The sequence below is a fragment of the Pteronotus mesoamericanus genome, unplaced genomic scaffold (genome assembly GCF_021234165.1).
Source record: "Pteronotus mesoamericanus isolate MK-2021 breed Mesoamerican mustached bat unplaced genomic scaffold, CSHL_Meso_final contig_181, whole genome shotgun sequence".
Taxonomy (NCBI): domain Eukaryota; kingdom Metazoa; phylum Chordata; class Mammalia; order Chiroptera; family Mormoopidae; genus Pteronotus; species Pteronotus mesoamericanus.
In genome coordinates, this window is record NW_026555077.1 from 10,514,469 (window position 1) to 10,536,915 (window position 22,447).

The window sequence follows — 22,447 nt, forward strand, 5'->3', positions numbered from 1 at the left end:
AGGGTGGGGACTGACTGTGGGAGTGAGGTGAGGGGATTAGCAGGGGGACGGGGCAGGGAGAGCAACGGGAATATTGAGACAATGGGACAACTGTAATAGAACAACAATAAAAAAGATTTAAACTATATTTTGTCCATTTTCTATAATTATTAACTTATTTGCAACTCGCACATTTTTATTTCTTTAATGCTTGACTTGGTACTAGGAGGAAAGCATATTGATTGACATAATTCATACTGACGCACTATCTTTTCTAACCTTTCCCACATACGACATACAGCGTTGGGCAGAAGAAGGTTTACAGTTGTGAGTATGCAAAACACAGTTTATTCTTATATCGTTATTTATAATTATTATATTATTTTCCTTATTAACAACTGTAAACCTACTTTTGCCCAATCCTGTATATAGCTCTGATCAGAATCAGTGGAATCATTATGATTTTCTACTACATAGCATCTGTCTAGACTTTAGCTACTATACATTAAATTTTCCTACAGAACATTTTTTCACCTTTGAACAATTTGATTATAGATCTATGTAATGTTTGTGTTTCTCCAAACACCAGTGTGTGGAAATTAATATAAAATGCTGAATGTATCATATATTTTTGATGATAAACATATTTACTTTTAAGATGGTAAGTCCATCTTACATTTACAGAGAAAATGATAGAGATATTTGTGGACAAGACATTTCAAACTTTAGGAATGACTGACCAAGATGATTCTCCCAATTTCCCTTCACAGTGTTCTCATTCTTTGTCATATGATATATGATGTAGATTGTTACAGTTGAGATGGAGCCGACACTGGAAGGGTATTATAAAATATTGCCCCCAAATGTACTTTTCTTTACATATTAATTCATTCAACAAATAGTTACTGAGCACCTGATGTGTTCCAGGCTAGGACCTGGAAATATAGTAACAAGGGAAAGGAGTAGCATAGATCATCTTTTTTTTGAATCTCTATTTCTGGTCCTCCTAGATCATATTCATGCCAGCCATCTTGAGGAAAATTTTATTCATAATTAAGGTTGTTCATTGATGACACAAATCTGGAAGTCATTGTAATTTGTCAGGCAGATTAGCAAAATTCAGTGTATACACTAGAAATGAAATATGAACTCAAACTAAAATGTAATTATATCCTTTTGGAATAATACTCAGAAAGTGACATCAAGATCACACTGATCTAATCTCTGCATGTAAGAACTGTGCATATTTACACAAATATAGAGATTCCTATGTTTTTGTATCTGTATAAACATGCACAGTAGGATATGTGGAAATCCAGACACCAGGATTGTATCTATGGTTTCTGATGGGATTAAGAATGTCTATTCTTCATTAATATTTTATGAAATTTTTTCTATAATGAGCATGTATCATTTTTGTAATAGGAACAGTCTAGGTAAAATAGCATTAATCTGCAGATTATTGCAGTTAAAGAGACTTTCTATAGAGTAGAAGTCTTTAAGCACTTGAAATTTATGAGAAATGTAAATGGAATCTATTGACAGTCGCAATGTCCCTGTACCTTCTACTATAGTCAATAATGATTTAAAATATGACAATTTTGAAAGTTATATTTTTCTTCAAAGTATGGTGCCCACTGTCTATCAAAGCATTATCTGAAGATAATTTAGAGATTTAAAATGTTCAGAAACTAACAAGATTTGTTACATATATTTAAAAGAAAAAATACTTTTGACTCCCAAAATACTTCAACCCCATTTTAATTTTATTGTATAAGCTACTGATTAGTATGTGCTAACCTATTTTACAGAAATCCAATGTTTTGTTTCTTTGTAGTGAACCCCATGCACGGTTCTATGCAGCTCAGATAGTGCTAACATTCGAGTACCTCCATTCACTAGACCTCATCTACAGAGATCTAAAACCTGAAAATCTCTTAATTGACCACCAAGGTTATATCCAGGTATGAACTGAACATGCTATATATAATGTATTTGAGAAAGTACTAGATAAAAAATTGCATGTATTTGACAACTACCAATATTAGGATTTTGTTTTCTTTGAGGCGAAAATTACTTATCCCTAATAACTTAAACAGAGTTTAAAGTTCCACTGCTATTACAAAGAACAAAAAAATCCCATGAAGGATAGACCTTGTTTATATCTCCTGTAATCTGTACTTGTGAACTGACCACAGACTTTTGCATACATAATTAGTAATAGCTAAATTTGTGAACACATATTTAGTGTCATGCATTGTTCCAAGTGTTTTTATCTGTATCATCTTTTTTAATCCTGATAACGCCATAAAGTGTAAATACTGTTGTTTTCCTCATTTTAAGGTTGATGAAACTAAGGCACAGCAGGGTCACACAGGTAGAGTCAGGGCCTAGTTAAGGAACATACATAAAGGACCCATGGATATGGACAACAGGGTGGGGATTGACTGTGGGAGTGGGGTGGGTGGGGTGGGGGAGAGCAACAGGGGGAAAAATTGGAACAACTATAACTGAACAACAATAAAATAAATAAAAGGAAAACAATGAATTGAACGCAGACAGTCAGAGTCCATGCTTTTTAACATTCCAACACAGCTACCGAAGGAGCCCCGCCTACCAATACTGGACTGGCGGCAGTGTTTACTATCCATTTCTGCTATTAATAGGCTGGAGGGTCCTTTTGTACAGTTATCCAATTTCTCCAATGATGCTTTTGCCCCTCTGATAGTGTAATTAATGGCGGAGGACATATTGGATTTGAAGGGATACTCCTAGCCCTGCTTTATTTTTATGAAGACCATTTGTGTGGTTCATTTGTTTCTTTGTGCGAGTCAGGGAAAGGTTCTTTAGCATGGGTTGTTTCAACTACGTTCACTAAAAAGTGGCCCTCATGGATAAGCCTCAATTACATTGAATTAATTTGATTTTTCCTGGTTTTAATTTTAATCTTGATTTTAAACTTTCAACTTCAATACAATAAATGCATTTATTGTGAAATAATAATGTTCACAGTTTTTTTTTCTTTTATAGGTCACAGACTTTGGGTTTGCCAAAAGAGTTAAAGGCAGAACTTGGACATTATGTGGCACTCCAGAATATTTAGCTCCAGAAATAATCCTCAGCAAGGTATGTTCACACTGTCAGTATATAAAAAGTAGAAATGTAAGGCATGCATCAATGTGTACTTAACAACATGATGACAGAATAAACACCAAGACTTAAAAAAATGTATATATTTTGCCAAAGTAATAGATGTTCACTGTACAAAATTTGGAAAATACAGAAAAATATAAAGAAACAAAAACCTATAATCTTACCACCCAAAGACAGCCTTAAAAAAACTTTATTTTATATTCATGTTATCATAGTTGTGATATAGTGAATGTACAATTTTGTATTCAGCTTTTTTCACTTGACTGATATGAAGCATGCAAACATCATTCTAATGTCTTATTTGCAAATATAACCACAAAGTATTTCACCGTTCTTCTACTGTTGAATATTCAAGTTATTTCCTTTTTTGACTTTTTCCTATTATAAGTAGCTGTGATAAGTAGCTTATACATCTTTGTGCATTAAAAGCTTATGCAGTTTTGTCTGCATTTCAAGGCTTTTTTTAGGATAAATTCTCAGAAGTGAAAGTAGTGGGTCAAAGAATATGAACATTCTTAAGGTTCTCGATATATGTTGTCAAAGTGCCTTCTAAAAAGATAGTAGCATTTTGTACTCCTACCAGCAGTATATGTGAGTGCCTATTTCACCATGCTTTCTCCAGCAATGGATACTCTTATTTTTTTAAACCATTACAAAGGTAATAGGCAATAAATGATATAGAGTCTCATATCTTTATTAGATTTTTTAAATACTTACAGCCACTTGGTATTTCTTTTATATTATGAATTATTATTTCATGCCCCTTTCCCATTTATTGTAATTTAGTTTTTCTTGTGGATTTGTTTGCATTCTCTATACGTAGGATATTAAAAGCATTTGGCATATTTATTATGAACATTAGCATACAATCTGAAACATAGAAACTAAAGTTTAATCAAAGGATTTGGTTCAACATTACATGTTTTCGTTGTAATAAAAAATATTGTAATGAATGACATCATTAGTGAGTTAAATTACTAAGCAAAGTTAATGCCCATTTCCATTAGGAAAACAAAGTGCTATTCCTATTATACTAGCCTCTCTCTTTAAAAAAGCATACAGAAGCAGAACAAAGAGGAAAAGGAAATCTCCATATTGTTGTGTTATATTTTAGCGAATAATTTAAAAACTAAATAATTCGTAAAGCTAAAACTTTAAGAAAAGATTGAAATATGGAGAGTGGTATAGGTAATTTATAGCATACATTTGACGAAAGATCTGGCAAGAATTCAGCTCGTTCCTCTCCTTGATGGAGTTATTTTTTTAATTATTTTTTTATAATCTTTTGTGCCAATTGACACTGGTCATAGTTGATAACAAGCTTCATGTAAACATGTTAATGTTTTAATTTATTTTTTATAAATACTTCTACATCTTAATTTTAGTAAATTTAAAATGAATAAACAATCCAATTAAAAATAAACTTAGCCCTGGCTGGTATGGCTCAGTGGACTGAGTGCTGGCCTGCAAGCAGAAGGTTGCCCATTGGATTCCTGGTCAGGTCACAGGCCTGGGTTGTGGGCCAGGTCCCCGGTTGGGGATGTGTGGGAGGCAACTGACTGATGTATCCCTCACATATTGCTGTTTCTCTCCCCCTCTTTTTCCATTCCTTTCCCTCTCTCTAAAAGTAAATAAATAAAATCTTAAAACAAATAACCTTAGATTCTACATTTGGTTCACAGGCCATTTCAGTATATGTGCTGGTCAAGCGAGCACACTCAGTGCACTTTTTATACACGTTATTTCTTTTCATTTGAAATAGTCCTCACAAAACCCCATGAATTATCTTTTCTGTATATGTTTTAGAGATGAGAAGCAAAACAGTAGGTAGCTAAAGTATCCTTGAATATTTACATTTATAAGGTTCCAAAATAAGCATTTAGGTTTTATAAGATCCTGTGAAGTGGATGGGATTATCTTGAGGATATTTACCATCCTAAAGTCCAACAATAAATGGACTCAACTCCACTCTTTATTATAAAGTTCATATCTACTATTTTGTTTTAAAAGTTTTGACATTCCTAAGCGTTCTCCAGAAAACCTGGTTCATAACACCATAGATCTGAAGTGGGCTTTAAGAGATAATTTGGTCCTACTCCCTATTGTTGAGTAACAACTAAATTATCCCAATTTAAATAAGAAATATTTTATTGCCCATAATATTCTTAATGATTTTCAAAAGAAGATTTAATAATATTTTCTAATATTCAATTCCAATATTGGGAAAGTCTCCCTTATTTAATTTAAACCTGACCTGATACATTTTTTATCAGGTCATTTTTTCATTCTATCCTGAATACTAACACTTTTTTGAAAAAAAAGCTTGCCCTGACCAGTGTGGTTCAGTTGGTTGGGGGTAATACTGCAAAGCAAAAGGTTCAATTTCTAGTCAGGTCACATGCCTGGGTTGCAGGTTCTATCCCTAGTCAGGGTGCATGCAAGAGGTTATCGATGGATGCCTCTCTCTCACATCCATGTTTCTCACCTCTTCTTTCTCCCTTCCTTCCCCTCTCTCTAAAAATAATAAAATATTTTTTAGAAAAGAAATATTTAAAACTAAAATAAAATAAAAATAAAAAATTTCCCAGGCTTGAAAATCATTTTGAAGTCATCTGTGACTTCATTCTCTGCTGAGGGAATTACCAGTTGACATTTGGTATTGGTTTCTCTTAGGGCTACAATAAGGCAGTGGATTGGTGGGCACTAGGAGTGTTAATCTATGAAATGGCAGCTGGCTACCCCCCATTCTTTGCAGACCAACCAATTCAGATTTATGAAAAGATCGTTTCTGGAAAGGTAAGTAATACATTTTATTATTCCTCTATTATTCATTATTTCTATTTCATGTATAGAAAATATGTATAGAAATAATGAGTAATAGCTTTGTAGATTGAAGCCATTTGATATCATTATAATATCTAAATTTGAAAAATATGGAAATATCCAGAGTTGCTGCCCTTGTAACTGGCATTCGTTAAAGATAACAGCATAAATGTTAAATTATCAAAGTTTCTTAAGGGGAAAAGGGCAGTTTTATAAACAAATTAGCCAAACATTGAAACATTTTCCTTTAGTATTTTTATCACTTGCAAAACACAGCATCCTAGCCCACAGTATTGGTTCAAATAAATAAAAATTGTTAGTCATTTCATGTAGATACCTCATTGGAGAGATGTTTTAGGGGCTTTTTTTGTGTGTGCTCTTTTTTCACGAAAGACTTCTTGTTTGAATTAAGTCAAACCCCGCAAAAATGAAAGTAAATATAAAATACTTTTAAGATAGAAATTCATAGAAACTATGTAAATAATTGTTCATGTTTATTGTGATAATTGCCATTTATCTTTATCAAATATGGAAATAACATTAATTTTTCTTGACCATGAATAAGTTTACTATAAGTCACAGTATTTTACATTTTGTAATTACTCCATAAACCTTCCTTCTTTCTTTATTTTTTTTATTTCTTTTATTAGATATAAAAGAGAAGAGATAAACCTTCTCTTTTATTTATTATCCCTAATTTTGTTTCCAAAAGTATTTGTTTAGAGTTAGTCATTCACTCTTGCCTTGGCTCATACGTCAGATCTTTTTAAAAAATACTACACTTGATTTTAATAGAGATGAGCCTGCTTCTTCCTACCATATAGCAAAAGAAAGAGCAGGCTTTTTAAAATTCTCAGAAGGATGCCTTCTATATTTATGATAAAGTTTATGGAAAGATTTTTAAAAATTTTCTCCTTTCGCCATTCTTACATGTGGTATGTTCTGTTTATCTGAGGGGTTTTGTTTTGTTTTTAGATTATATAGCCCCATTTAGAATATGACTAGGAAATAGAGCATTAATCTTGACATAACATCACCCTGAGATGTGATGTTGTTGACTTTTTTGCATTTTGTTACCTTTGAAGGCAGAGATTTAGCCTAATACACCTAAAGAATCTAGAAGGAGATAGAGGAGGAGTCTTTCTTTGTATCTCAGCCAGGTTCACACCCTACATTTAGTGTGAAAGCTGATCATCAGCATCAATGAACTTATAATTTACAATCTTAAAAGTTACAATGTTAAGAAGCTAACCTAAATGTCCATAATCTAGTAATTTATCTTTTTTACCAAGACCCAAATTTAAATTGTGGGTACTACATAGCTTGGCTATAAGAATAAGACACCAATAAAATGAGTCTATCCGTAGATCCCACATCTTCACACAGTGTGTTCTATATCTCATAGTACATATACAATCTGATGGAGGTCAAAAGATTTCAGTTATATTTAAATGTATTTTATGAAAAAAGTTTTATGACTTATCCCTAATAGATTAGTAAACTAAAGCTAGATATTGAAAAACTTACAGAAAGGCAGAATGTGAAGTATTTTAAGTAGTTAGATATCAGTGTTATCCTTGTTACTTCAGTAGCTCTCTAGGCTTCTGGTTTCTTATTTGTAATTATTTTCACTAAGCAGAACATTGAAGTAACAATAAAAGAACTTTTGAGGTGAACAAAAAAAAACATCAAAAAAATAATAGACAAAGAAGTTATTTTTAAGAATTGGAGAAGTGTTTATATAAACTTTCAAGAGAGAAAAGAACCAAAGGTCATATGAGGAATGATGAAAGAACTAAAATATACTTAAAATCACTGATTGGAAGAAGCATATTTTACCAATACAAAGACTGAGAATGCAGAAATAGTAATAATTCCAAATACTTTAATTACTGGTAATTACACAGTTCCTTAATCTTTACTGCTTTTATTTATTTTATTCCTAACAGGAATCAAATTATCTGACAAAGATGGTGTCACAAGTAAATTTCATTATTTTGAAAAATTGCCTTAGTAAAAATGAATACATTTTCATGTGTATGAACTGGCCTCAGTTTGCCAGTCATTCATTCTACATTGCATAACATTTTTTCAGCTGTTTATGAATGTGTTTTTATTTCAAATCAAACTTTAACATTTAAGAGCCAATATTATCTTAAAATTTAAATCAGGATATATTGTAAAATCCTAACAGTTTAAAATTAGTCACCTTACAAGAGTAGCAATGTAATATATCACAATATATGATTTTTTAAAATTTATTTTGAAATATGATAGGGTGTTTTGCTTTTAATGAAAGGTGCCAGATTATCTCTCCCCATATTAGATATAAAATTATTTTCATTCCTTGTTCCCTTTCCTCAGTTAAAATAGAACTTATGAAATCAGAATATTGCCATTACATGATCTCTAGGGTCTATATTATGAGAATATAAAACCATATTCACCATTTCCCAATAAAACCATCTGTTTCAACACTCAAATCCATACTAAAACATTTCTCTCTCCACATTACAAAAATGTTGTCCCTCTGCTTCGTAGCTAAAATCCAAATAGGAGAATAACTAGTTTTAAATATTTGTAAATTGTCCAAGTTATTAAAAATTCCAGTATGGCTTTTTATTTATGAATCCTATTATTTGTATTTAAATTTTTAATGGTTTCAATGATGCAATATATCATTTAAAGTATACTTTTCATTTAGAGTTTTTCTTTTTTAAAGCATATATTATTATTTTATGCAACAACATTTACATTGATTATATCTTCTATTCTGAAACCATGTTATAAAGATTATAGGTATCAGGGACTTATCCAAGTTAAAATAAAATGTATTTAATGAAATGATTAATTCACTAAAATACATATATTTGAACATTAGATTGTTAAATACTTTCTCTATTACAATATTGTAACTCTAACTGGTATTTTTAAATACCCAGAAAAATGATCAATCAGCTCATTAGATCCTCTCCTACACATATTTTGCCTTTTAAAAACAAAGGAGGAGGTATTTAAATGTCAAATTATTCATGCAATATTAAGGTTCAGGTTTAAAAATGCAGTTAACGGAATAGTTTTATAATTCTCAAATTAACTATGCCTCATCCTAACAATGCATATGCTGAGTTTTTGTAGTCTTTAAATTTCATGCCTCAGTGCCGTATACTTTATTACAAGAATCGGTTATGGTTTCCACAGCAACTCTATCTGGCTGAATTACTCTTGGAAATAATGAAAGTCAATATTGTGTTCAAAAATGATACTTGCAAATAAGACAGTCAAGTAACAGCTGTTGTGGAAACCATAATTTTAGAGCCTTTGACTTACGTAACTTACAAAAATAGTTAGCTTCATTATATATAAAGTAAATATTATTCCACTTTTAACAAGCACCAGTAATGTACGAGGAAATACTATACAAAATATAAAGTTTTAAACATATGTGTATATAGAATGATCAATGAGTTGGTTGATTTTTTTCCTGAAAAGAAATTCACATCCACATGAAAGGTAACTGATTAGCAGCCAAATGGCTATTCCTTATGTGTCCAGGGTCTCTACAATCATTCCCAGGTGAGGAGATGCACTAGGTAGACTCAGAGAATTCAGCACATAGTGATAACCAAGGAACAGATAGCTTACATTGTAATGCGTACCTTCATTAGAAGGTTCCTCACAAGAAAAAGGTGCAAAGCAAAGTCAGCAAAGGGAGAAGTCACAGGGCACTAAGTCCAGGCCTTCAAGAGTCCTCTCCCAGTGTTAAAAGGTCTTCTTTAAGAAGAAGAAAGAAAAGATAAATAATATGAATAATAAAATTACAATGCATACATATCTATCAACAATTACTTTAAATGCAAATAGATTAACTGCTCTGATCAAAAGATATATGGTGGCTGAATGGATAACAAACCAAGACCCTTAGATATGCTGTCTGCAAGAGACTCCCTTCAGACTTGAAGACACATACAGACTGAAAAGTAAAGGGATAGAAAAAAGATATTTCATGAAAATAGAAACAAACTAATAAAAAGCTGGGGTAGCAATACTTATACAAAATAGACTTTAAAACAGAGGCTATAACAAGAAACAAAGGACCCAGAAAATCAACTTGTGGGTATTTATCCAAAGAAACCCAAAACAATAACTCAAAAAAAGACATATACATCTATTAATATATGTTTGTTGCAGCATTATGGAGGCAACCTAAGTGACCATCAATAGATGAAGTGAATAAAGAAGTGGTGCCTATATACAATGGAATATTTCTTAGCCATAAAAAAGTATGATATCTTGTCATCTGCCACAACATGGATGGACCTAGAGGGTATTATGCTGAGTAAAATAAGTCAGACAGAGAAAGACATATACCACATGATTTCTCTTATATGTGGAATCTAAAAAAAAGGAAATAAGTGAATAAGCATGATAGAAACATACTCATAGGTACAGAGAACATTTTGAAGGCTGACAGAAGGGAGAGGAGTTGTGCAATGGGTGAAAACGGGGACAGGATTAAGACATATAAATTGGACCCTGGCTGGTGTGGCTCAGTGGATTGAGTCCCCGTGTGTGAACCAAAGGGTCACTGGGCTGCAAGCCAGGTCCCTGGTTGGGGCTTCTGGGAGGCAACTGATCGATGTTTCTCTCGCACATTGATGTTTCTCTCCCTTGCTTTTTCCCTCCCTTCCTCTCTCTCTACAAATAAGTAAAATCTTTTTTTAAAAATACAAAGTGGTTGTTACAGAATAGTCATGGGGATGTAAAGCACAGCATAGGGAACACAGTCACTAATATTGTTATACCTGTGTATGGTGTCAGATGGGCACTGTGTTTGTTGGGGTGATCACTTTGTAAGTCATAAATGTCTAATCAGCTTGAACACCTGAAACTAATGTATGGTACACGAACTATAATTGAAAAAAATTATTTTTAAAAAAATCTCTGAAGTTAAAAAAAATAAATGAGTTCTCTTCCAACAGAGTCACAAGGGATGCACTTGATTTCCCCAGGAACAAATTGGGACAACACTGGTGAAATGTCTCCCAGGGAAGCTCATTAGAGACTCATTGCCCAAGGATTTTATTGGGATCACATATGCACCCTCTCCTGGCACAGACCGAAAGGCCAGCCAATCAGAACAAAAGCAGGTGCCCAGGATAAACCATATGTACAAACAGCCTAAGGACAGTGGGGCGCTCATATCACTTAGAGAAAGTTTCATATCAGTGGGAAAACTGTTACCATTCCAAGTCCCGGGTACCTGCCAAGGGCCAAACTTGCAGGCAGACCTCTCACAGCATTGTCAGGCTTGCGTTTTTTGCACGAGTTCTGTTTCCTAAATAGCATACATATATGTGGACATATCGCTGCATTTTTTCTAAGATGCCATTGTTACTGCTTTTTGGGAAATTAAAATGCCATTTTCTATTTGACTGTGGCTATAGTTAAATAGACTTAGACTACTCAGAAGTCATTTTCATAAAATGTGAAAGCACTTTTTTCTATTTGCATAAAACCCAGGGCCATTATTTTAACACCTTTCTGTGATCATTTAAAATTCTTCTTCATACCTGCTTTGAGACAGCTCTTTATTCTACTGGTCCTGTGGGCAAATGCTTACAACCTGTTTGGATGGGGTAAGTAAGTAATCACCCTCCACAACCATCCTCATTTGTTGTATCTACCCCTGTTTCTGCATAGGTAAGGAAACAAATCAGAGAAACAAAGCAAACAAATCCACAGCAGTACCAATATTGATAAGTATTTTTTCATTGTCCTAGATCTTTGTTTATAGATAGAATCCAGATTGACTAAAGTTTCCCCAGATTCTGTGAGGCAGTATAAAGTTTGGTACCATATCTACAGAAAGTCCAATGTATGAAAAGTCATTTTGCGTTTTGCAAAATTAATTTTTATATGTGCTAATTTTTGCTGGATAAGTTTTTTACTTGGGATTATAGATTCCTAAGAACTGTACTTATTCCAATATACTTGTGGACAAAAGTTAACAGATTATTGTTTGTCAGCTGTGTGCAAACCCTTCTGAGTTATTTTGGCCCTGTAAAGTTCATCCTGATGCATAAAAGATAATGTACTAGCTGAACAATCCTTTCCCCTGACAATTGCTGATGAACAGCAGTAGAAGTTTTCCCTTCTTATTCAGTCAGAGAGCAACTTTGTTTTTCTGTAACTAAGCTGCATGTAGACAAATTTAATTTTGGTCTTATTTTATTTCTAAAAGAAAAAAAAATTCCATCAACTGGTTAGAGAATTTAAATCACCCAGTGTCGATGCACCAACATGAACTGATTGACTTTTGGATGTAATTTCCTCTTAAATTTTTAGGAAATAATAGTCATTACTAAAACCAAAATTTACAAGACTTTATAATGGGTCCTAAAAACAGAACAAATATTATTTTGAGTTTGCTCAATTCAGAGTGAGTTCCATAGTTGGTTTAACAAATTATATAATGTGATTTGACAGTTGTTTAAGATGTCAGCTATATTCACAGTGTTGTCCTTACAAAACAGGGTCATAGTTGTCCATTTTCTCCCTCGCTGAATCAAATTCTAAGTATGTGAAAGAGGAAGAAAGTGATTGTTCTATAAATTAACTGGTGAAGCCTGAGACAAGAAGGAGGGAGACCTCTTGCCCTCTCAGATGACTCTTCTGGCGCAAACTGTCCTTCTGTTGTCTGGAAATACAGTGATAGATATTGCTGTCTTCCATATTCCTTCTTTGATTCAAAAATTCAGCTTCAGATCATTAAACTTTATTCTAATGGAAAGGTTGAAAAAATGAAAACTGTATTGAATTAGTGCCTGCAAGATATTAGGCACGGTGCAAGGTGGTTTCATAAAAGTTGTCTGGTTTTTCTCATACCTGCCAGATGAAATATGCTCCCGTCATGTTATAGATGGATTCACTGGGACTCATAAAGATAAAGGGATTTTCTCCAGAGCACAGAGCATGTATGTAACTGGAGTGGTGATTGGAGGTCAGGTGTTCTTTCTATTAAAGAAATAGCTTGGTAGAATTTTTGATATGACAAGAATGTTCAGTTTTATTTAGTTTAACTCTTTCATCCTATATATAAGTAAATCAAGGCTCAAGATTGCCCAAAGACGAAAGGAAGTTTGTGGCAAAGCAAGAAATAGAATCAGTTTTAGTGGTTCACTTATTATTCCTTCACTTGGCTCTTCACAGTCTCAGTTTTATTCTTGCATTACTGATCCTGCCTGCTCAGTTTCCATGGCTCGGTCCTCTTCTCTTCTTTCTCTGCACTTCCTTCATTGGTGGTCTTCTCCAGCTTCATGACTTTTGTTGCCAGATGACAATTTCTAAATTCATTTTCTTAGTCCATGACTGACTCATGAGGTATAGACTTTTGTATTCAACTTCCTACCTGAGATCTTCACTCTGATGCCTAATAAATATCTCGAATTCATCCTGTCTAAAACTGACAGATTTTTGTTTTCCCTAGCAAATGTGTTCCTCCCACCAGCTTTCCTGCCTCAGTTGATGACGACACCATCCCTTCCGTTAATCAGGCCAAACACCCTGGAGTCCTCACTGATGCACAGGAAAACCATTTTGGCTCTATCTTTAGAATAGCGCAGAAATTCAACCACGTATTAGACCTCAATTGATACCACTGTCTTCTGAGTCACTAGAGTAGGTCTTTATAATGTTAAGTTAGCCCTGGCTGGTGTGGCTCAGTGGGCTAAGCTCCAGCCTGTGAACCAAAAGGTCGCTGGTCCAATTCCCAGTCAGGACACATGCCTGGGTTGCAAGCCAGGTCCCCAGTAAGGGGTGTGCAAGAGATAACCACATATTGATGTGTCTCTCCCTCTTTTTCTCCCTCCCTTGCCCTCTGTCTAAAAATAAATGAATAAAATCTTTTAAAAAAATGTTAAATCAGATCCTGTTCTTTCAGAACCTGCGGTGATCCTCCATTTTCTTCAGAGTAAAAAATAAAGACCTTACAATGCAAGGTTTTCTAAGGGGTAATAGGATGGCAACATTTTTAAAGTATTGTTCTTATCACTGAGTTACCATCCGTCTTCCTCACTAGCATGTATACTCTGCAAAGACAGGAATCTTTGTCCTATTTTGTTTACCACTGTATGTAAAACACATCAGTGCCTTGCACACTGAAGATGCTTATTCAGAATTTGTCAAATTTGAATATATGCATTCATTAAATATTTCTCAAGCTCATAATGTATGGTAGACCACTGCCAAATACAACAAATCAATGTGGTCTCTCTGCCTTCAAGAAGCTTTCGTGAAGCAGATGCCCACTGTCGGGGATACTGATTCGCTTGGTTTTCTGTGTATTCCAAATATTTGTATTTTTTAAATGATCACAAACAATTTTGATACATACCATGTGTTTTGTTTGTCTATACTTCACTGTAGAAATAGATTTATTCTCAAGAATATACCATGAGGAGACCCAGAAGTAACTTGGTCTCTAAATGCTGGGGGAAAACCCTAAATAGGACATATTAAGGAAAAAAGACCAAATAAACACTCTAGGAAATGTGTATTGCATAAACACCTCTTTCATGTTAAATAATTCCAGATTCCAATAACCTTAGCTCTTAAATTTGTTTAATGGGTCTACACTGTCTCTTCTCCATATCTGGCTCTTTACAGCTACCTCCACATTATTTGCCCTAGCATGAGCTGGCAGAAAGATGTAAGCATCAGGATTAAGTTATTTTCCCCACAACAAAACTGACTGAGTTGGTAGCTTCACTGGATTTCAGGTTCCTTATCTTTAAAATGAAGGTTTAGACTAAATTAACTAAGCTCCCTCTAGCTCTGATATTCCAGGATTCTGAGTTTGCTTTCTACAGCAGTTATAATTGATAATGATGATAGAAATACCATTCTTGATACAGTTTTGAAGGAAAAATTAGTCATTCTTTCCATTACAAATATCTTTGGAGTTTCCAGATTAATATACAGGGTGTGGCAAATTTAGGTTTAAGTTGTGAATACACAAAACAGTTTATCCTTATATTATTATTTATTATTATATTTCCTATACAAACTGTAAACCTACTTTTGCCCTATCCTGTACTAAAAATAAAGGTCTTGCAATTAAAACATAATTCTAAGTTATTTCCTGTTTTTGTTTTCTTTTGCTTTTGTTTGGGGATTTTTTCCCCTAATTTCAGTTTGATGAATCAGCATGGCTCTACAGAAAGTTCAGTCAACAAAGAAACTGGGTTTCTGATTACATTTCAGAACAATCATGGGAAAAATTCTTTCACAATGATTCTCATTATTTCTCCCTTAGTCTACTTTAAGGCTATGACAGATTCCCTTCATTAACATGGGTTACTATGAAAGTGTGGGCCACCTATCAGAATCACTGGGGAAGAAGAGGGTGTGATGTGGAGTTGAGGAGGATGTGTCTACAATTTGAAAAGGTTCCTAAATGATTTTGATATCTACGTTTACTACCCCTGACCACCACTTCCTGTTTGAGAGTCACTGTTCTGAAGATTAAACAGATACACACACATTAACTGATTCATGATCATCACTTTATCTGCATTCCAAAAGAACTACTTTATTTAGGTGTGTATATTCTTAATGGTTTGCAGTGCACACTACCTGAATTCAGAAGACAGATTATGTGTAGTTCATTACTGTCCAGCATTCTGAACACAATGAAAGAGAGAATAACTGATACATTGCATTGAGCAGTTCATGAGAACTATTCTAAACATGAGAACTGTTCAAATAACTTACTTCTTTGGAATTTAACAAAGAATATAACCACTGTCTACAGACAAATTGTGTTATTTTTCAAGTAGACAGTGTGCCTAATGAATACCCCATAGGCTCTAGTTTTCATTCCAAATAAGATCAATGAAGAAATGTATAGCAAATATTCTTAAGATGAAAATTCCAGCCTTTTATAAAGTTCCTGACAATTGAATCAGGTTATTGAATCATGGAAATAGTATAGACTAATTAAAAGTATATATGCTGGAATCAGAGTACCTGGTTTGAAATTATAGCTTTACCAGTTATTAGTTCAGTAGTATTGAGCAAATTACTTATAAGCACCTTTTTTTATTGTTCAAATACATTTGTCTCCATTTTGCTGCCACCACTTTCCCCTGCCCCACCCAAATGGGAGTAACAATAGCACTTACCTTAGTGTTATATTTTGGATTTTATGAGCCAGTGCATATAAACTGTTTAACACTGTGCCTAACTTATAATAAGCCATTGTGTCCTTTGGCAGCATAAAACCTCTGATAGTTGGTAATACTACAGGCTTTTCAAAATTGAAGCTTTTAGTTGCTAATTTATATGAGTTGGCACCCAAATCCTGGTCATATACTAGCTATTTAACCTTCAAATAGTCTTTGGTGATTTGTCATAAATTTTCTTTAGTTTTCCTCCAGTATGATGATTTTAGTTGATTACTTACATTAAATTTTGTATCTGTCATGAGCAGACTAATGAAATTTCTGCCTAAAGAAGCAAATAGAGTTGCAAATAGTGCTCCTCAAGCTTCCATGTATGTGCATATGAATCGCTTGGTGACAGGAGCTCAGATATCCAGGCCCAAAGCCCCATCACCTGAAGTAAGCCCCAGGAATCTGCATTTTTATCCTCTCCTCTCCCAGTTGATTTTAATGGAAGTGGGTCCCAGGGCCACCCTTTGAGAAATATTTATTTATTGAGTAGCATGAAAGTGGCAGTCAGAGGATGTGGTTATGAATCTAGCATTGCCATAGAATCCAGCTTTGCAAGCTCTTGACTTCTACTGTGAGAACATGAGAATATCCAAGTATGTTGAGCTTTTTGAAAGCCAGAGCTCTCTATGTTTGAAGACAGTGTAGTAAGGGCAAAATTTATGAAGCTAGGAATCGTAAGACTAGATGTCTAATCCCAGCTCTGCCACTTTATAGTCTAATGATTTGGGAAGTTATATAATGTCTCTGAATCTTAGTTTCTCCATCTTTAGAGTTAATACCAAATCCACTGAGTATGTCATATATAACTAGGGTATAAGCTCCATGAAATCAGAAGCATTGTTTTTGCTCACTGTTTTATATCCAGCAGCTAGAACAGTGCCTGGTACATAGTAGATACTCAATTAAGTAATTGTAAAATTGATGAACTACATTATTTGAAATGATCTAATAAATTCTGAGGATGAAAATACAAAAATGGCACAGTTCCTTCCCTCCAGAAGCTCACAGTCCAGGGAAGACAGACATGGACAAATATTACAGCATAGTTGAGTGAATGAATGCATTGTGGAAACAGCTGAAATAATGTGATGAGTCACTTTGCAAGTTATAAGATGATAGTGGTACTTGTAGAGAACCTCAGAAAAAATGCAGAGTTCAGAAAAGGGGACTGTTAATCCTTTAAAGCATTTATACAGAGGTCTGTGGTCAGTTTGAAGTCAATGCTATGATATTCCAGAGAATAGTGTTTGTGTTTAGTGGAGGTGGGAATTGAAATTGGTCCAATGTATACATAATAAGAAAAGGAGATTAGAATAAAGGTGCATGTGAGCACATGTGTACATACATAGATGTATGCACATATATACCTACATGTGTTATGGGGAAGAGGGCAACAAGTTGAAAAGGATAGTGGAATAGTAGTAGTGCCCATTTTAATGTTTCAGTGTCCATATTAATAAAAAGGTGAGAACTGGGAATTATGTTGGAGTAGAGAGTTAAAGGAGAAGAATGTGTTAAAACAAAAATAGACCTAGGTCTCCTATGCTTAATACTTTATTTTATTGATTGCCTAATACATAATGACATCTTCAGTTATTTGGGGGTTTTTTTGTTTGTTTGTTTTTAAAGCTCGAGGCCAGTCAACTAATTGTACAAAGTCTTCATAATTTAGGAACTAGAAAATGCTTTTAAACCAATCTAAATTATTTTTATACTGTTGCATAATAGCAAAATTATGCTTGAAAGTCACCAAAAAATACATGAAAAATGGTTTCCTATGCTGTGAAAGGCATAATGGGTTTTTATAATCACTTTTAGATTTCCCTTTTCAAAATGTGCAGACAGATATCTTTACATTCTGCTTTTTCCATTTAGATTACAAGTTTAAATGTGTATGTCTCTAAAACAGAAGTTTGTAAAGTGGGATCCAAAGGGTCTCTCTTAAAGACAGGTGAACCTTCTGACATTGACGGAAAAGTTTTGTATGTTATGCACATTTTTCTGGAGAGGGGTCTCTGTTCTTAAAGAGGGCTTGTGACCAAAACAAGACCCTGAGAGAATAGTTTCATTCACCCAAGTAATTCTCTTCTTTAAAAACTGATATGGGGACTGAAATGTGTAGTTAAAAGTATTTGAAGGTTATCACTACGTATTTTTGTTTATATAATGACCTATCATCTTTCGAAAAAATAAACCTTTCTGAAATCAAAGGAGAAATACCGCGAGCCTTGGAATGTGTGTTTTATCACATGGTGTGTTTCTGCAGGTTCGATTCCCGTCGCACTTCAGTTCAGATCTCAAGGACCTTCTGAGGAATCTGCTGCAGGTGGATTTGACAAAACGGTTTGGAAATCTAAAGAATGGTGTGAGTGATATAAAAACTCACAAGTGGTTTGCCACAACAGACTGGATTGCTATTTACCAGAGGAAGGTGAGCCTTTTCCCTTTTTAATTTAAAAGCTCTTTTGAAGTGGGTGTTTAAATTATATATAATAGAAATATTTTCAACTTAGCAGTTTTAAGTTTTTACCTTTTGAATGAATCCTATTCAAGTATTAAAGGACCTTTATATCCCACAACTTAACAATGAGTTTTCTCCTTGATTAAAGAGAGAGCATATGTTCTGTATTAGATAATAACCTAAGGGTTTGCGTTTCCAAACTGATGTGAAGCCACCGTAGAAAGACCATATGTAAAGAAATATAGTCTCTAACCCAGAACTGGCACATAGCCAGGTTTAATAACATTTAATTGTTAGATTCATCAGTTTTTTTTCAGTCTTTATCAGTACCTTTGTAATAAATTGAGACATTTAATAAAAGGTTTTGCTTTGCTGAATTACCTTTATCTCTCCTTTTGCTTCTTAAATGCCAAGTTAAAGATAATTTATATGAATAAAGTGTTTTTGTCTTCAATTTAATTTTTTATTTCCTTTTTTCCATAAAACTAAAACTTCTAATGTTTCAGACTTGCCATATTTAATAATGCTGTGCAGTCACATGAGTGAATTTCCTTAGGAAGAAATGCTCTAATTAAGTATTAATAGCACAGTTTTTCGTATTTATATCTTCTATGAAAGATTATAAAATCAAAGCATTACAAGAGTTCTAAAATGCAAGAAATAAAAAATATAGCAAGACCAAAACAATGTGAGTGCGGCACAGCCTCTGTACCTCCGTTAGAGAGGTTCAGAAAGTTTCTAACCATTAAATTCATGAAACAGTCGTTAGCATCATTGTCTCAGCTGGATAGGTTACGTAGCCAAGAGCAAAGTCCTCTGCAATTGAAAGTACATTTTAGGTCTCATAAATAAACATTTCATGTTTTCCTATTTTATTTTTTATTCCAAAGTATAGTTGGCATACAATATTATATTAGTTTATTTCTGAGAATTAGTGAAGTATTTTATAATTTATTAAAAGCAACTCTCTGTAACTTCTCATTTTAATCTTTGAGGTAATCCTCAAATAGGTGCTACCATTTCCCCCATTTTACTAATAAGAAAATCAGCCCCAAAAGGTTAACTGCTTTAAACATAATCATAAAGCTGCCAAATATCACCTATATTTGATCCCAGGTTCTTCAGATTTCTAATTGCAGGATCACATGGTTATTAGAATGAATCCCAGACCACTGAACAATACATTGTTTCATAAGGTTTTTATAGATTTTACATATCATCTGCTTCATATCTATGCTTTCATCGTTTTTGGAGTAGGGAGATTCCTCAAAGGCAGCAAAGAAAAAGCGTGAGCTCTGGGGTTTAGGTAGACATTGGTCTGAAACTTAAATCAACCAGCCATTAGCGACGGGATCTGGAGCAAAGGTTGACCCTCTCTAAAGCATCCGTTTTCTCATCCTTAACTTGGATTAAGGTAGGGAATGCAAAAGGGAAAGTGGTCTGGGGAGAAAGAGCAGATGGATGAGTTCCTTTCTGGGCGAGGTAAGTTTTCCTTCTGGGCTTATAGAGTGATAATTGGGTAATTGGTTCCGTAAATGAATTTGAAACCATCCTGATCGCTCCACCCGGACAGCCCCTCCGTGCTCTGCGTCACTGCAGTCCCTTCCCGTGACTTCAGCAGCCACCTCGGGTCCGCTTCCTCCAGCGCTGCACTTTCCCCTCAACTTCGGATCATCACTATCACGATTCTATTTGGGAGACTTAGTTAATCTATACTTTCCTTTACTGCTTTTGATCTAACTTGTTGTCATTGTTTAATACTTCCTCTCAGCCGGTTATCCTCTCAGCACTTGTTGAATAATCCTTATTTAGCCCCATATTTGAACTCCCGCGTTTACTAATAGGAAATTATTCAGTCTGTTTCAGACCTTTCTCGTGAGTTCTTTTTTGTCTGTTCTTGTGCTATACACCACGGGTCCCCCACCTCCGGGCCATGGAAAAGAATTCATAATTCCATATTTTTCCAGCCCTTTTACTATAGTAAAATGTACACAGCGTGACGTTTACCCCCCTCCCGCGCTGTGAGGGTGCCGCGCAGTGGTGGGAAGTGCCCGCGTGTTGCTGCGCGGCCATCGCCGCTGTCCATCCCCAGAGCTCTTCACCTCGTGAACCTGACACTGTACCCGTTACTCAGTGACTCCCCTGTTTTGTTGCTCTTTCCAAATATTGATATGGTATTTAGGACTCTTAATTGGGATCACAGTATATTAATTAGAAGAAAACCAAAATCTTGAGAATTCTTTACACTGAACATGTTGTGTTTCTGTCTTTATTCAAGTATTTCCTCCCATTCAGTAAAGTTTGAGAGACCCCTCCCCCATACAAATCCAATGCCTTTCTTAAAGTTATTCCTTAAATTTATATTGGCTGCTATCCTGAATGTTGTTTCTTTCCCAGTATAGTAGAATACAGGGGGTAAACATATGATTTCTATGTTTTTATTGTTATTGTCCCCCTTACTGAATTCTGTTATTGATTTCCGTAGCTTTTTCAATGATTCTCTTCAACTTTATTGACAGATAATCACATGGGTTGGAGGTATCATCTGCCTCTTCTTTTTCAATATTTATATTTGTATTTCCATTTTATTTTATTATACCTGCTAGAATGTATAGAATAATATTTTAAAACAATAGTGCTGTTGAGCTTCTTGTCTTGTTCTTCTTTGAAATGTGAATACCTTTCCTGTTTTACTACCAACACAAAGTTAGCTCTTTGTCTTTTATAAGTATTCCTGAATGAGTTAAGGAAATATCCTTGATTGCTTCCGGGTACTATGGTGAAGTACATTGGTGGGATAGCCTCACGTTCCTGAAGTGAACACCCTTTAATCATGGGGTATTATTATTTTAATATCTGCCTATAATCAATTTACTAAAATTGTATTTAGGATTTTTACTTCCATAATCATCAGTTTTATGGACTTGTAGATTTTGTTTTTCTAGAGTTGAGATTATATGGATTCATAAAATGAGTTTGGAAATTTTCCATGTTTTTTTTATTCTTTAGGAAATTTAAGGAACATAGGAATTATCTTGTATTTATTCCTTGGGACTTTTAACAAACTAATTCTTTGGATATTGGTCTCTCTGAGTTTCTGCCTCTTCTTGAGTCAATTTTAGAAATGTATACCATTCTATAAAATTAAACATCCCTTTGTAATTATCACTGTTTAAATTATCTTTATTGTTATATTTATTGTTTATGCTCAATATAGATGTACTCATTAGATTTGCTTAAGGTTTGTCCATTTTATTATTTTAAAGATTTATGACATATTTTGAATCTTTTCATACTTACATTTAGATGTAAAAATTTCTGCTGTTATTTGGCAAACATTTACTAATATATTCACATCATTATTGTATTTTTAACAATTATTCTTAAAATGGTATAGAACTGTTCATTTAGAGTTCATATGTTTTCCAAAGGGCTTAACTTATCCCAGGTAGTAAAGAGCTTACCTGCCAAAAAGTAGCACACTGTGACAAACAGGTTATAGTACTGGGCAAATGGATCAACAGCAAATCTTGATTATCAATAGAAATGGACCTGGGGATCCTGGGATAATTTACAAACAGAAATGATTCAGTACTCTAACGTAGCCATTTGCTTTAATATTTTCTCAGTTACAACTATGCACAGCAGTGCAAAAATAATAGTACGTTTGAATAGTCTTATAATCTTTTTTATTCTCTGACCAAGTATTCATTAACAATGAAATAGCTAAAGGCATCTAGCAGAAAGACCAGAAACAAGAAAGCAGCCCGAAAACTCACACTGTACAGTCATTCTC

The 22,447-nt window shown here is 34.1% G+C and overlaps 1 protein-coding gene across 3 annotated transcripts in view; it reads left to right on the forward strand.

The window, feature by feature from the left end:
- The window catches only part of PRKACB (protein kinase cAMP-activated catalytic subunit beta), a 66,075-nt gene that overhangs the window by 37,965 nt on the left and 5,663 nt on the right, over nt 1-22,447 (forward strand). For all 3 annotated transcript variants that reach the window (XM_054566909.1, XM_054566910.1, XM_054566911.1), the window contains 4 exons: nt 1,817-1,943; nt 3,010-3,105; nt 5,806-5,928; nt 18,457-18,621. In XM_054566909.1, the coding sequence (XP_054422884.1) occupies nt 1,817-1,943; nt 3,010-3,105; nt 5,806-5,928; nt 18,457-18,621 (511 nt within the window). The remainder of the gene's footprint in view (nt 1-1,816; nt 1,944-3,009; nt 3,106-5,805; nt 5,929-18,456; nt 18,622-22,447) is intronic.